Source organism: Ciconia boyciana, chromosome 8 (assembly GCF_034638445.1).
Source record: "Ciconia boyciana chromosome 8, ASM3463844v1, whole genome shotgun sequence".
NCBI classification, from domain to species: domain Eukaryota; kingdom Metazoa; phylum Chordata; class Aves; order Ciconiiformes; family Ciconiidae; genus Ciconia; species Ciconia boyciana.
Genome location: NC_132941.1, coordinates 4,515,479 through 4,531,853, shown reverse-complemented (window position 1 = coordinate 4,531,853; position 16,375 = coordinate 4,515,479). Strand labels below are relative to the sequence as shown.

The 16,375-nt window shown below is 41.6% G+C and overlaps 1 protein-coding gene across 3 annotated transcripts in view; it reads right to left on the bottom strand.

Annotated features, from left to right (window-relative positions):
• Positions 1-237: 237 nt before the first annotated feature.
• The window catches only part of ADAMTS17 (ADAM metallopeptidase with thrombospondin type 1 motif 17), a 201,402-nt gene continuing 185,264 nt past the window's right edge, over positions 238-16,375 (bottom strand). For all 3 annotated transcript variants that reach the window (XM_072870584.1, XM_072870586.1, XM_072870587.1), the window contains 2 exons: positions 6,033-6,210; positions 238-2,820 (listed from right to left, as the gene is read on the bottom strand). In XM_072870584.1, the coding sequence (XP_072726685.1) occupies positions 2,669-2,820; positions 6,033-6,210 (330 nt within the window). In that variant the 3' untranslated portion in view covers positions 238-2,668. The remainder of the gene's footprint in view (positions 2,821-6,032; positions 6,211-16,375) is intronic.

Genomic DNA, 16,375 nt, shown 5'->3' with positions numbered 1-16,375 from the left:
GACAGATCAGCACCAGAAGGAAAAATGACCCTTGCTATTTAAAAGCACCTTTGATTCCCATTAATAATAAATGCACATACTATTCTTTCAAGACAACAGAGAAGTCCGGTGGCAAATCCTTCAACAGCCCAATGTGAGTATTAGTAACGCCAAAAATGATCAGCAAGGGGGTGGCGTTTCATCGGGCGAGGCCACTTCATGGGCAAATGTTGCCCATTAAAAGAAAAACAGCAAGTGAAGGATGTAAAGGGACGCATCTCAGTCAAACTGCCGTGAGCTGGCTGTGGTGGTAGGGAGGCAGCAAGGACTGTTGCAGCCTGCTGTACAGGCAGGGCTGTGTTACTGCAGGATATGACAGCAGGCAAGGGGGAAAACTACCACTGTGAATTACCAATATAAATCAGATCCTCTGGGCTCTGTCTGATCTCTTGGAACTTTCTCATTAGCAGTTCATCTACCTATTAATTTGCCTAACTGAACACCACTGTGGTATTGCCTAAATCTTCCCTGTCACCCCTGCCAGCAACATTTTCCATTGATTACTTGGTAAGTAGTTACACAACCTCTGCGTCTGGGCTACAGCGTGAGAGTAACAGAAGAAGGAGGTCTGATCCTGACTATAAGATGCCAAAAGAACATCCTGTATAATAAAAAACAAGTTGGAATCATTTCCCTGATAGAGAAAATCATCTGGGGCATTGGAAAGCAGATCTGTTTGAGACAGGCACTTGAGAAAAAATTGTGTGCACATGTGCCTTTGTGCATACAGGCCAGCCCTTGTGTGCACACACGCTTGTTTGCACTAATAAACACAGATGCGAATGTGAAGCCCATGCAGTATTAGTCTGTTGATGAATGTTAGCTCCCTGTGCTTGAAAAACTTAGCTCTTAATAAAATGCTAATGAGTTATTCCAGTGAGGTCCTGGATATTGAAAGGATTGTAATAAGGAAGAAAAAGTTGCTTTAAAGATATGTTAGGTACTAAGAGTCTTTATCGCTCCTTGCATTGAAAAAAAGAGACAACAGCAACAAAGACAACTTGAGGACAAGTGTGAGCTGCAATCCAGACTGGCCCAGGGGCTGGGGGTAGTAGCTGGGCTTAGTTCTGCACTCATCTCCAAAGAATAAAACAGTAACACGCATTTCTAGAGCGAGTACAAAGCTGCAATTCATCCAAACGGCTCTGTTCATATCATGAAGAGTGGGCTGTAACTTAACCACTGCACAACTGACCTTGGACCCTGGCAAGGGAAATGATACATGTTGGAGCAAGATATGATAGAGAGACATTGATCTTTAGGACTAACAGAGGGGACAAATTCTGCCCTGGGTAGAGCTCCTGTTTCAAGTCTCACATCTCAGAGAGGAGTTTGGTTTAAAGTGCAGAGACATGGAAGAGAGTATCATATATGCAGCACTTGCTAAGTGCTCTGATAGCACTGATCTGATAGCACCAAACCTGATAGCACCACAAAAGTAAGACAGGAAACATTAAAATACAGTGAGTAAAATCCTAACCCTTACTGAAGGCAATGGAAGTCTTAACCTTATGGCTTCAACAAGTTCAAGATTTCACTTTGAATGTCATGTATCACTGATTACTTTTGACTCAAAAGGCTACATAACCTCAGATGTATACAGGAGCCAAGAGATGGGAAACACCTGTTCTGCTCTCCACTCCATCCTTCACACAAAGGTTGTTCCACATCATGTTTCTGTACCAACCATATCCAGTTTCAGGGTCCTCTTAAAAAAAACAAAACATTCAGTCTCATTATCGGATTGACTTCTAGAAACTGGAGAGAGATTAGGCCAAGCAATCCCTCAGTGAGCTCTACTGGATGAAATGATTTCTGGCTTCTCCCATCTCATGTAAATGGTTCTTGCTTAAAAATAACCATCTACTGCTGTTAATAAGCTTCCAGTTCATTAAGCTCAGAGAAAAGTTAGGTTTCATAAAAGAAACTATATGATTCTGGGGAAAAGAGAGAGAGGATTGTTTTTTAAAATTAGAAAGAAGAGCAGTTCCTATTAGTTGCTCTAAAAAATATGACTTCGAATGTTGGATATAAGTGTACTGAGTTTTCTGCAGGAATTTCAGAGATGTCCATCCTCTGCTATCAGTTTTCACAAGCTTTTACAGCAAATCCTCTCTTTAAATTAAGCCTCTCATTTATGTGTGTCCCTCCAAGCCCACCCCACAGTGGGATAACTGTTGGGAATTGAAAACATCAGATGAAAGCCAAGATTAAAAGATTAAGTAATGTCTCTACCTTTGCTGAATTATTTTGCCAAAGGCCTTCCTCCATGGAGGTACCCATAACCTTAGTCAATGTAATCACTTTGCAACTCTTGTCCTTTTCTTTAATGGTAGCAAGCCATCCAGTGGCTGGTGATTTAATATATTAAAGTAAAAAGCATTAATGAAAAATGTAAGGATGTCAAAATACGATAAAATGATTGGCTCCTTGAGATGACTCTTTCTGCTTGTTTTTTTAAGGTGGATGAGTGGATTACTTTGGTATCCAGTCTGTAGTTTCAAGTCTTATTAGGTATGCTTTGGAATCCACCACATTGTAGCAACTCATGAAGTTCCAGTACTCAGACCTACTAGTCCATGATTTACATACAAACAGCTGTAATACTCTAAGAAGTAGCACAGGTTCATTAACTCTTCTGCTGCATCTTGTTTGCATAAAAGTCTCTGCAAGTCTGGCAACAGCGCTGATACCACCGCATGTCTTGGCACAGATTCTTCTCCCGGATCACCCTGCAGTACACTGTCCACTGGTCGCCTGTGCACTTGTACGTGAGAGCAGCTTTGGACAAGAAAAGAAAGGAGAAACTAGCAGATTAGCCAGAGAATAGCATTGCAGGTGTGATCAAAATCACTGCACATGAGGGAAGAAAGGGCCAATCTTGCTGTCAGCACTGGAGATCAGTTGATGTTCTTTCTACTGAAATATCAGGCTCTCGAAGTGCAAGGGTGTAGCTGGACATGACTGTGGGAGCACAAGCCTCCTCACGTTGTACCTATTTTGTCTCAGTGACAAATAGGCCTAGATAAACAAAACGTCTAAAGCATTGGCCTAGATTTAAGCACACGAACACCTCACAGCAGTCAATGGGAAGCTGTGTTCTCCCAGGGAGAGTGCTTTGCTAAGGCACGCTTTCAGGAATGGCCATCATCCTCTCGGTGAAAAATGTTTTTACAGAGGAGCAAAATCAAACCCAGTTTGATGGATGTAAAGCTAAATTAATAGGAAGTAAAAATAATACTTCTTAGTCTAGCAAAAACAGTAGGACAACAATTAGCTATTGGGAGGCGGGGCTGGATGGCCAAAACTCTCTCAGACTGACAAAAGGTTTGTGCAGGGTGGAAAGCAGCACAAAGACACTGTTGCTGAATATGTTGACAATATCATTAAAGGGTCCCATGTGCTTTTATAAAAAAAGTAATAGTAGCAAAACTGTATACTTGATAAAAATGCACACATACAGTGACCGCTTTTTGTGGTCTCTGATTTATAAATTGCATATAGCATTCTTACAAATGCTGTGATAATCGGAAAATCTTCTAAATGAATATTGTGGCCTCTGAGGTTGGGAAAAAATGGTTTAATTAAAGAACATCAAAAGGTGCTGACCCAGCAGCATCTTGAGCCCCTTGCTCCTCATCTCTGCTGGATGAAACCAGGAAAGGCTCTTATTCTGCATTTAGCTGTGAGTCTCAGTGCCAAGCACCAGAAAATGGTAGCAGCAAAACTGGTAGGAATGTTTATCACTGAAGCTTCATTCAGTTGGACAAGAAGCAAAAGTTTGATATAATCTGATGAAATGAAGTTGCACTGTCCCAGAAAAAAAGGAACATGAAGCCAATTTAAAAACAACTGATTGCGAGAAAAAAATTTGAGTGGAGGTGACCATCTTAAATGGGGGGAGGGTAGAGCTATTTCTGAGTCTGCCAGCAGGAAAGGGCTTTTTGAGGGGGTTAGATCTGCAGCACTCCCCACTAGCTATGGTTGCAACCAGGCACAGTGTTCAGAAAATGTGATGTAGCTGAATAAACTACACATCTTGCAAGAACATCTGAGATAGACCTTATGAGACCTGAGATGAGAGACTTTTCATAGTAGAAATACACTAAGCCACAAACAAGGCTAGGACTCTTAATATTTTAGAGGTCCAAGGTACCTCATAGGTTGTGAAGTAAGACAGGAAGCATGTCGAGGAAGCAACATAGGTCAGGTGCCTGAGGAACAGAATAAACTCCCTCTGAATGTGTCTTCACTGAGAGACACTGAACACCGATGTAAAAGTCAGGTGAGATGAACTCCACACTTAGATACTCCTGAAAATGCTACCCAGGATGAAAAACATTCTGGAATATGGACAAGGCAGCATGGGTTTTGTAGACTACTGGAATTTTTTTCTTATAATTTTTTTTGGTGAGGTTTCCATTGCAGAAAACAGAATATTTTGTTTAAAGATAATCCAATGAGAATTTGTTTACAAGCAGGAAGAGCAAAACACTCAATGATAGATCTTTCTGCTAATATCAAATATCATTGTTTCTGACCCTGGTGATTCCAAGCCTGGTTTAGAGACAAAAGCATGCCAAATTACTTGCAGATTACTTTCAGCAGGGCCTTGAGCCTCCTCAGTCTTCTAAACACGTGAGTTTTTTATTGCTTTGTCCTAAAATGTGCATTAGGATGGATTTCTTGTCTCATCAGTGTATCAAGGGCTTACTTCTCAAATGAAATGTTTTCCTTCCACTATGCTCTTAGTGCTAAAATATCTCTGAAGTACTCTCATATGTTCTTAAACAAAAGAGGTTAGAAGCTCCTCAGTATGACTGCATTTGCAAGAATAAAATTTCCCATATTCTTTTAAACATCTGTTAAACTTTTGGGAAACAAATTTCAGTTCAGAAACTTCAAGTCCAGTCCTAGTTTAAGTGTTGTTTAATACTGGACAGTGCTATTTGAAAATGGTTCTTATTACTTAGCAGCTCTGCCTTTTCATGTGTATTAGAGGCTTCTTAGCCTACAAGACTGGCTCTGCTGAGAGGGTGGAGGCTGTTCTTTCTGGTAAGCTCTTAGCAGCATTGTTTACAACCCAGCCTCTTGTACTGAAAAGTAATGGGAGGCACTGATGAGGCTGTGTCAGTGTAGCTGATGGCTTAGTTTAGCTTCATCTTACTGGTGATGATGTGTGAAATGTAAAAAAACCAGCTTGGTTCTTGGAGCTGTGGCTGAATGCACAGGGCTGAAGTTTGGAAAAATAAATTTTTATCCACTTATAAACTGAGCAAATGTGACATAGAAAATAATGGATTCCCACAATTTTGTATTAACAGAAGCATTCTTAACTATAGCCATTTCTTAAATACAGTGTTAAGGTGTTTCGGGAAACAGATGGCTTATCATCATATTCTCATCTCGGCCAAGTACACAGGGGATGCAGGGAGGGTGAGGAGAAGGACAGTGACAGAAAATCAAAGGGTTCCCAGAAAGAGGCTGGATGCTCTCTTGCCTCCCTGGGCAAATTAATTCACCAAACCACATTCTTGTGGCAGCAAATTAAAAGGAAAAAAAACCCAGCGATGCCCTACTTGTCAGGGTCATCTACTTTTCTTGGGGCACGGATGAATAAATTATCATACTTTACACTCACCACAGTGAAAGCAGGGTGTGAAGGTGTTTGTGATGGAGAAAGATATGCCTGTCAGCTCCCTCACCTCTGTGATCAATCAATCAATCACCCACCATTTGTGTGCTCCTGTTGGTCTCTCAGGTCTATCCACTGCTGAGGGCTCCAGCTTGGACAAAGTCTAAGGCAGGGACTGATGGATCAAAGATGACCTATCCACACTAGACCTTTAGAGTCTGACTGGGGGGTCCTCTCCTAATTTCTGGCGCTGGGCAATCATCTGAAGCCCCACTTTTCTCACACTGGGCACACTGGGACCCTGGGCTTTGTCTGGTCCTTCACAGGTGACATCTTCCCCCCAACACCCCTCACTCACCAAGTCTGGGCGAGGTAATTGTGTTGACATTTATCTTCTCATTGCAGACCTCTTGGTGGCACTGCCTGTAGGCTGCTGGCTTGGACAGGACAGGGCACTCATTGCCGTGGCGCCCGGTGACTTTGTGCATACACTGGACCACGCGTGACTGGAGGCCTTTCCCACAGGTTGAGGAGCACTGGAGGAGAGAATGCACTGAGACATGGTCCAAGCAGAGTAGCTTCAAAATCACATACACACATACACTAGAAAAATCACTGCCAGAGCTGAAGTGTGCAGCAGACTGGCAGCTCACTAAGGGGCTGAGGACTCAACAACAGGGGCATTTGTGTCAGCCAGGGACCCTTCATACAGCTTCATACATTTGTCCATGACGATTTCTCAGCTTCAGGGAGTGCTGTGAGCAGAAGAACTGTCCTGGACACAGGGAAGGAAGCTTGTCTTTCTGTCTGGACTTGCTCTGAGTCCACCTACACTGACTGTCCCTGTGGATGCCCACGAGGTTCAAGAAGGCAGAGATGCAATTCCCTCCACCAGCCACAAAGAGGCAAAGCTGGAAAACGTATACTGCTTAAGTATGGATGAGCAGCTCCCTCTCTATGAGTGACCCAGTCGTACTGGTTGCCTTGGTTTAAAAGCCCTCTCCAAGACTTGGATGGTCTAACAAGGTTTCCTCCACAGACAAGATGGCCACTGCCAGGCACTGTTATAAGATAAAACCAAGGATTACAGCAGAGGCAGGCAGCTCCTACCGCATGCCCAGACCTCTAGAGAAGCTCTGTTCCAGTATACGGGAGAACACATCAGGTATTCAAGTATTCACTCTCATCTATCCCTGCTAACTGTCTGGCACTTGTCTGTCCTCCTGGGAGCAACTGCAAATTGTACTCCATGAGTTTTGGCTTCTATTAGCCAGGAGGCCCAGCCTGTTTATATGGTCTCCTTGTCGTCATACAATTGGAGTCCCTACCTCTCCCTCCCTCTTCCTCTGGCCCAGTCGCTTGTGATTTACAATGTCCTACTTGCACGCTGTTCAATTTTAATAAAGCAAACACAGTGAGCACAGTGAGGTGCACCAGCTGGAGTTAATAAAAGAACCTTGTATTTAAAATAAAGAAACAATGCGTTGCAGGACTTCGGTAAGATTCCGATTTCTGCTAAAGCCACACACAAGCTGTGTGTGGGGAGAGGAGGAGGTGGGGTAAAACTCAGGAGATATAATTAGGATGATGTAAAAAAGATCTGTCCTGTGCTGTTTCTGTCCTGTGCTGTTCTGAATAAAGTCAGGGCAGTGGAGCTCTCTCCCTGAAAAACACTATTGCCTCAGAGTGGTACTTCTTAAAAATGGCATGCCAAACATTGAAGAGGCTCAAGAGGTGAGCACCACTGAGGTTGAATTGAAGTCCAAGTACGAAGGATGTGTATGCAGTGTAGATGCTTGTAAGACTAGGACCCAGGGGCAAAAGAACTAATGGATGTACATAGGCCTCCACCTCTCCCATCTGTGGGAGAGAGCACAGCAAAGCTGTGGTCATTTTGTTCTGGAAGTATCACAAAATACCCCTTCTGCTTCTCAAAGATCATCTGATACAAGTATAGCTTTGCTCTGGGCTGGAGCACAGGGAGCTTTTCCTTCCTGTGTGAATCACTGAAAGGCCTGATAAAAAATGGCCTCAGATTAACAGGACCACGTAAAATAGAGTTGATGGAGTCCTGCTTCAGACAACCCAGTGCAGAAATACATTTGCACAATATGAACTCTTTATTTCTGGGTAGGAGAAGTTGTAGGGTCAGTGAAGTCTGTTGTCAAAAATAACAGACTCTTTATGTAATTCTCTTCTTTAGTCACTCACATTAATGACTGTTTATTAAACAGGTTTCTTGTATTTGGTGTATTCACCAAATTTGTATGTGCTTTTCTCTTAATTTTCCCCCTATATTCCACCTACTCTTTATTCTTATTCTTTCTCCCAGTGCCTTTCTCTAGGACTGAACTTCTCCATTCAGAACAACCTCTGGCTCAGATTCCTTCTGGACTCTGCCACTAAGCCATCCTGGTGTGCAGTTTACCTCTGTGTTTCCAGCTATGCAGCCCCCTCCAGGACCCGATTATTGTATTCTGAAGGTAGCAGTTGTGGTATATTAAAATTTTACATGTATTTCAGAACTTCTTTTTTAAAAATAAATAACTGGTTTTTTTGCTTTACATCCTTCTCATTTCAATTTAGGGTAACACACTAGTTTACAACAGATTTTTTGCACTTAGTTTCAGATGTTGACTTTACATCAAAATTTGGTCGCTGTCTATTAATACCTCAACAATGGTTATGGTATTTAGGACTATGCTGAACGAGCCCTTCCCTTGTATGCCCTACAGTCAGCTATTCCAAAAAGCAATCCTTAAAGTCCATTATTTAAAATCCCTTCATAACTTGAGCTTCTGCAGTGAGATGTAGGCATTTCATTAGTCTTGGGTGTCCCTCTGCTCTTCCCCAGCACTGTCTGCCCTCAGTGACTTCTGCCAGTCTGGAAGCCAGTCAGGCATGGCCATTACATTTGGATTTAAAGTTAACAATTTTTATCCTGATAAATGCAACTATTAGGCCCTTCCACTTCACTAGTCATATGCAACCTCTAATCCTCAGGATTTCAATGGCACTTTCAGTCTTCAGAGTGCTTTACTAATCTTAATCCTCACAAAACTCTTTGCAAGGGGAGTGAATTGTACATCCATTTTACAAACAGAATAGCTGTTATCACACAGGCACAAAAGAACCCATTCAAGCCATGGGGTTCCTTCACGTGATTGTAATATAGTGAGACTGAAACCTCTGCCTCTGGCTTTTAGGCACTCCCTGTGCTTATGAATGCTCTTAACAGAGGGGAAAAAATTAAAAAAAAAAGAAGGAAAGAAAGACAAAAGCATTTTTCTCATAAGGTGAATAAGGTTTTCAGATACCAATATACAAACACTCACCTACCTTTATCTGTGTTCCTGTCTCTGCATTTGTTAACCAGCAAGGAGGGCAAGCAATGAAACTTTTTCCACAGACACTGCCAACTCCAATCCTTAGACAAATAACAGCAGAGTTTTTGCCCGAAGCAGTTTTACTCCTTCTCCTGGGAGACTGGGATCATCACCTATGCTATGCAATTAGTTTTTCACAGCCAGGAAGACAGATTTTAACATCTTTCTTGAACTCTTTTGGGCTTGGCAGCTAAAGGAAGGTTGGACATCTGGCTTATTTTAAGACGAAATTTTCAACTCTGTACTTGGATAGTCTCTTTCCTAGGAATTTCAATAGGAAATAGGAATAGATACAAAATACATACAAAGGGGGAATTGTTACTCATGCTGCACTATGAAGAGAGGACATCATTAACAGAGGCATAAAAATCAAACTCCAACTGAACAGCAAATTCCCATAAATACCTTCCCTCCTACTCTGGACAGCTAAATGCATTGCTACAGTCTCTCTGTTCCCAAATATTTATGGAGCAAGTAAGCATATCCACAGAACAATTTTCAGGGCTAGATTCACTCTGTGCCCTCTGATACAGGACCCTCAGGTGTGGACACAGGTTATGAGGAGTTTGAGTGAGGAAAGATGTTGTGGCCTTCTTGCAAACAGAGGAACTTCCAGGCAGCCAACAGCTGCCAGAGCGAGCGTATCGCGTGTGGCAGAGTGCGGCCTGGGCTGCAGGGGCAAAAGTACCACTACAGCCCAGCACCTGATCCAGCTCCTGTATAGCTGCTACAGTTCCACTGTGCTGAACGCTGGGAGGCTCCAGTGCTGCACAGTGAAACTGCGCTGATGGTATTTAAAATGCTGTTGATGGACACTGGACTTTTTGGGCAAATATTGAGTTCTCACACTGCTATTAACAAACATACTCTGAAAATCAAAAAATCCTTTACAAGCATTGACGTAACTCTCAAGATACACACATGTTTTGATGCCATGATGGAGTAAAGTGATCTCTGAATGTGGAAGACCAGTTTTGGAACCTGGTTCGGAGCTGTGTGGATCTCTGCCTGCCACCTGAGCTGCTATGCAAGTACTGAGAGAAAACCCACAAGCAACTTGCCTACTCTGGGAAGCTGGGGACTTGGGCACGTGGTTGAATAGAGACAGCAGTGTCAAACAATGAAGTGGTTTTTTCCTTCCACCAGGCATTGCCAGTGATATCGCTATCAGAAAAATGCATGTGCAAAATTCATGAAGTTTGACCATAATGCACTAAACTGACAATGTAGCCACTGTAAATTGGAAATCCATCCACATGCAAAGATCAAAGGATTGTTCAACACTGTAAAAAAGAGGGGGTTAATGAACAGTTACAAAAAGTGAATCTAATGAGAGCCCTTGTAACTCCCAGTTCAAACACTGCTCGAGAAGGCAAAAGGAATACAAAAGTGCCTCCATTCACATTCTTTGGCAGTAACATGCAAGCCAGTGGGGATATCCAGAAGGAAATAAACTCACAAATTGTCAAGGCAGCAGCTGCATTCATCAGCTTAAAGAAGATTTACTCACTGAAAAACTCCAACCTTAAGACCAAGCTATGATTTTTCAACTGGAATGCTATTTCCACCTTAGGATACTGATACGAAAGCTTGAAATCTACCAAAGGTGCTGACAGATGTCTAATTGCTTTGAAAGCAAATGCCTCAGGAGAATATTAGGTATTAAAATAGAGTGAATTTACAGTACATACTGAGATACGTCAGGGACTGCATCAACTCCTCATCTACAAAAGATAGCCAGAGAAAGAGAGAGAAATAAGAATGAATGAAGCCAGGGCAGGGCTGCTGTTGGGAAGCTGGAGGAACGCATAAGAGAGACCAGTCCAAAGAAGCCCTTCTTTTGAGGCTTAATGGGGACAGGAAAAGGTACAGATTTACCACTACGGAGGACAGGCTGTGATCTGTTCAGGATTGAATGGGATAATGAAGCATTGCTTATGCCTTAGCTGAGGGCTGCTGGCTAGGCAGGGATGCATTCAGCCCATGTGTCACCTTTAAAAATGTCACTTTTCTAACTTCTAAGAGATAGTAGTCTCTTTTGTAAGAGACTTGCTTTTTCCAGCAGAAGGTCATAGCAACCCTTCAGCCAATCCTGAACGTACTCCAATATTTAGAAGGCTGATCTGTTGGAGGGAGATATAGTTCAAGATGACTGTCATAACTAAGCTGAAGGCAAGATGTTTTTTTTCTTTATTCATCAGTCTGCAGTCATCTGATGTTTAAAGATACTGGTTTGTCCCCAATTTGCTGAAAGTTGCTGAAGCCAAGGATAACACTATGGCTAAAGCTCCAATATTCAGAGATAGAGTCATGCTTTACTGACTTCAGAGTTCAAGTATTTCAAGGCGTTAGGATAGGGTAGAGTGTTTTTCCCCCCAGGGGGTCTTATTTCTTGCTTCTATGAAAGTCAGAAAGAAAGCAAGACAAGTTCCTATTAATAACATTCTAACACGGCATCTGAGATGAATGACAAATGTCCTGTAATCGCCCTGTTCCTGAGACCTTAATAGTATACATGTGTGTGCTCTGAAAGTCAGTGCTCCGCACACCTTAACATCAGGCTTTTTATGAGTATCACTAATTTAAACTCTATAGTTCTAGCTGAAAAGCAGCACGCAATATGCTTTCATAAACACCAGGTCAACTTTCACCATGGCATCATGCTAAAGAAAGAAATTTCTGTCTTTTCACCGATAAGATCTAATTAGCCCAAAGCAAACTGTAAGCTGTTTTTCAAGCTTCCTTGTTCTTTCTTTCCTTTTTTTTTTTTTTTCTTTTTCTTTTTTCTTCTTTTTGAACCCCAGATCTGTAAAAAGAACATATCTGGTCTTGCTTACAACAATCTTTCATTTGGAAACTTTTGTGAAATGACTGATTTGTTTCATTTAGCCAAGAAAAAAATGCATACCCTTCTGACTCAGTATGGGAAGAAACAATAAATTATAGCAGAAAATGCTCATGGACGATGTGACAGTATCTTAGAAGGAAAAGAGAGAAGCAATCTTTGCAAACTGCCTACAGCTGTGCTTTCAAACTGCATGACCCTAAGGAACAAGACCTGACCAGTACATCCAGCATATCTCACTGCATAATTAAGCTTGACTTTGCTATTCTGAAAAGTTCCATTGTGTACAGAGAGTTCAGAGATTAAGAGATGAATGCATGAATATTCTGGGTAGTGACAGTGCCCCTAAGTACTCATCCAATGCAGCCCAGGTGGATGCTAATGAGGAAATGTCATTTAATTCATTATACCACTCAGGCAGAATTTACTTCTCACAAGCTTTCAAACTGAATTTCAAGAACAGGATCAAGCAGAGATGTGAAATGATACGGTATTGCCTATAGGATGCCATATTCTAGCATGCCACCTATAGTGCGTGTGCAATGTTTTGATCTGTGGCAGGTACAAAGTGGAAATACTCCATGGCTTATTATTTCACCTGAAAAACTGCAAGGAAATGCTACTGAAAAACACCTTATGTAAAAGGCATAATCAAGCTAATTTTAAGTAAACTAGATAGTAATGGACAACTATGTAACCATGGGATCACATAACTCAACTCAGGCTGACTGCTTGAGAATTTACCCTGCTTCTACAGCGGTGTGTGCTTATACTGAGCAATGTTTTTATGGGCTACATGAGCTATAGTCCCATGCTGACTCCTGTTGTAGATGTTAGCCTGAAACAATATCTTGGGAACTGAAGCTCCACTGAACACATATTTTAGTTATTCATCAGTTAATGATCAATGCTACCTAAATGCGATTTATTAAAAAAAGTAATTAAACTAAGGACTCCATTAGGATTACCTAACTTCAGCAAGAGGCTGCTCATGGCAGTCATCTCAGTCCTGCCTGAGCATTCTCTAGACAGGGAGCTACTCAGCTTTGAAATGCATGATGCTGAACTAACACTGCATTTCATCTCTTTGTACAGTCAAACAAGGGATCACCAGCAGGCTGATACTAATTGCTTTTTAAAGATGTTCTGGAAGATTGTTACCTTAATGCCTCAGTAGTCATTATAAATCTTAAAAGGCTATTGGAAAGACTGCAAAATTATAGCAGTCCCTGCTAGTGATACATATTGTGTGCCGTAAGGATTCAAGGGGCAAAAACCTCTTCAGATGAGTAGTACAAACTTTAAATGGTGAATTAGCTACTGTTCATATTTTTAAAAACATGATCCTAGACACTGTAACATCTCAGAGTAACTCAGAGAAAATGAATGCCAATATTTGAACAGGCTTGTCTTTAATGCTTTCTTCTTTTTCACATTAAAAAAAAGAGTAAAATAGTCACGATGGAATTCCTTTTCCAGTCCACTGATCTTGGTGGGAGGCTTTAATTCTCCATTAAAAAAAATGCACTTAATGAACTAGGCTTTTAAATAAAAAATATCAAAAAGGAAAAGTTATTCTTCCAATTAATAGGATCACTGGAGGCTGTATTGGAACATGAGACAATAACACTGACAGAACGTGCTCCGCTCAAACAAAACACTGATGAATATGGTCTTTTTGCAGCACATTCTCCTTTACTAAGGAACCATCAAAATAATTTGTACTATGGATGTTCCCAGAAACTCCAGCAGAGATGAGCTGTGCAAATTGTTGTGCAAACAAGGAGCAGTCATTGCCTCAAAGGCGTGAGCAGGACTTGGTTTCTGTAGCTTACAGTCCCCAGGGGAATGACATGGCCAGCCAGCACTGTAGTCAGCATCTCTTCACTTTCCATGCCTAGGTTTCCAACTACAGCTGCATCGACTGGGGCTGGCAGTTAGCACAAGTTTAGATAGAGGCTCAACCTTGTTTTAGTGCCATTATACAATATTTACACCTCTGACGATAGCTAAAGACGTTTCACAGATGGGGGGACAGAAAATCAAAGAGTAAAAGGGGTGGGATTCATCTTACTGACCTAGCTCTGTTTACATTCTCTTTGCAGTCAGCAGAGAGAGATCACCACTTCAAGGGGCAATTCAACCTTTACTAAGGAAAAGAGATAAAACTGGAGCTGCCTGTCTTACAATAACTGTAAATGGAGCCTAACTACTATCTCAAACAAGGCATCTACCTGTCAGATGGCTAGGACTCAGTGATGTGAATTCAGTTAAGTGATGGACCCATGACCATACAAAAGTCTGTAGTTAATACGAGCTGAACTCATATAAACTTTCTTTCCTAAAATGCATTGTTTCCAGTGGAGGTATGAAAACTATATTTCTAAGTTTGTCCACAATAGAGCGATCAGTTCTACTTGGTGGTACAAGGCAGTAGAAGGGCCTTGGGCTGGGCTTTAAGCAGCCCAAGGTGACAGATTTGTGAAATAGCAGCGGGAACGTGGACATGGCTCCCCTCATGTCTCCCCTTCTGAGGCTTTTACTTCAGTGGTCCAAGTCTTTTTCTCAGAACCCTTCTTCTGGATTGAGGATGGTTCATTTCCCTTTTACTTAAGTTTGTGGAATAAAATCATAAAGGGAACAGAGAAAACTCCAGCAAGCCCTGCACTGACAGTGAAGATGATGAAAAAATAACCAAGAGCCTTGGAGCGCTGTCATATGTAAACTACAAGCCATGTGCCAGAATCTTCCTTTTATGCTGAAATCCTTAACTCACTGAAGTCATTGGGAGTTGGCCATTGACTTTGGTGGGTCAGTGATTTGGCCCATAGTATTATAAACAAAATTGATTTCACTGCAGTAGAAGAGAGGGGTGGTTTCTGCTTTGTAAAACAAACACTAGCTTTCTCTCACACAGACATCTATTTTATTCCATGCATTTCCCCAATGGAGGTTAAACTAAAGGTGATGTTTTTAGCTCATCATAACTCAAGAGGGTACCATTCTACTTCAGAAATGCAGAGCTATGGCTTTTCATCTTCCTTTCTCAAGGGCTACATGAAATTTTTACTAGAATACTGGCAACAACTTTGCCAAATTGAGGAGTGTCCCTGGCTGATATAACCAATTTTGGGCCATTTGTTCTCACCCTTTGTAGCCAGGGGTATTTTGAGACTAGCTGTTGGCAAGAAAGGCTGTGGTTTGCACATCAGTGATCATGTGCCAGAGGAACAAACCATGGGGAACCACAACTAGCAGTACAACTTAGAGCAGTCCATAGGGGCAGTAGTTAGGTTTAGGATACTCTGATACTCTGGCTTCTGGTCATGCCTAGGACCAAAGCAGAGGGTTTGAATACTAAAGCTTGTTGGGTCCTCTCCTGTCAAATCCAGCTCTATCACCTTCTGGAGAACAACTGATTTGCATCAGTGAGGCCTGCAGACAATCTTCCAACATCAGTTTCTAGCTATGGTGCTGAATGCACATGAGCAGCCATAAATCATGAAGTTGTTCGCTGAGCCAAAGTGACTAAGAGGCAGGAAAGGGTCTGTCAGCTGTGATGTGTGACTGCAGTTTTAAGCGACCATCCCTCCTGTGGAGTTTTCTCTGAATTCAACCAGAAAAGTTATTTTCTCCAAGGTAGAAGAAGATGAACTTAGTTATGACCTTTATGAAGAATTAACAAGTTGTCCATAGTTTATCATAAACAGATGGCAGGTCAAGCCATGAATTTGTAATGAATGTTAGAACAAAGGACAGTTTGCTTCTATATTTACAACAGCTTTGAATATACCTTTTAAACCACAGCTGTCCTTGATTTGCTCTTCTTATCACGTAACGTGAATTAATCATTAAGAGTGAGGCGTATAGAGGATTTTGTTGATGTTCCCAAACATTTGGAACTCGGAAAACATGCCTTCCTGGCACTGGAACATTGTAGAGTATTTTTTGAACAAAAAAAACCCAAAACCCAACCCCAACATGTTTTTGGTGCACTGCAAGGCTAGGGGTTTTATCTCTTAGAGAATACAATCTACTGCCAAAACAATTAATTTGCAATTACAAAATCCTTGTTACCACCCATTGTGATGAATGACTGCTGATCTTCAGTATGAAACACCTCAATGTCTGGCATAAACCCAGTATTTTTCTTATAGAAAATTAGATTTTTTTCCTCCCTGCTGCTAATATTCTCCTGGGATGAGAACCTGTAGCCAGCATTTCATAGGCTGAGCAAAATACTGTAAAGAAATTGGCAACTATTGATGTCCAGGGAGGGCAGGTGGCTATAGGTAATTTTTCAGATGTGCTTTATCACTACTGACACTATTTGGCAACAAGAGTATTATTTAACATCACACTTTGCCAAGCTGATCCTTACTAGTGCTTTCCAGTTTCTGGAGTGTACAATCTTTCTGAATCCAGTGAAAGTTGTGCCAGGTGGTTATACGAGATGTAAAGTGGTAGAAA